Genomic DNA, 262 nt, shown 5'->3' with positions numbered 1-262 from the left:
TTGGGAGCCACCATCAAGCGGATCCAGCAGCAGACGCACACCTACATTGTGACGCCCAGCCGGGACAAGGAGCCCGTCTTCGAGGTGACGGGCATGCCCGAGAACGTGGACCGGGCTAGGGAGGAGATCGAGGCGCACATCACCATGCGGACAGGCTCCTTCATCGATGTCAATGCTGACAACGACTTCCACTCCAATGGCACCGACGTCTGCCTCGACCTGCAGGGCAGCACAGCCAGCCTGTGGGCCAAGGCCCCCCACC

General features: G+C 63.4%; 1 protein-coding gene across 1 annotated transcript in view; it reads left to right on the top strand.

Moving 5' to 3' along the window:
- Positions 1-262, top strand: part of LOC104126334 (RNA-binding protein MEX3D) — a 29,478-nt gene that overhangs the window by 6,229 nt on the left and 22,987 nt on the right. The window contains exon 3 of the mRNA XM_035894337.1: positions 3-252. Within this exon, the coding sequence (XP_035750230.1) occupies positions 3-252 (250 nt within the window). The remainder of the gene's footprint in view (positions 1-2; positions 253-262) is intronic.

The sequence above is a fragment of the Egretta garzetta genome, unplaced genomic scaffold, assembly GCF_000687185.1.
Source record: "Egretta garzetta isolate BGI_Z169 unplaced genomic scaffold, ASM68718v1 scaffold345, whole genome shotgun sequence".
In the NCBI taxonomy this organism is placed as follows: Eukaryota; Metazoa; Chordata; class Aves; order Pelecaniformes; family Ardeidae; genus Egretta; species Egretta garzetta.
The sequence above is the reverse complement of the archived record's forward strand: the minus strand, read 5'-3'. Positions and strand labels throughout refer to the sequence as shown.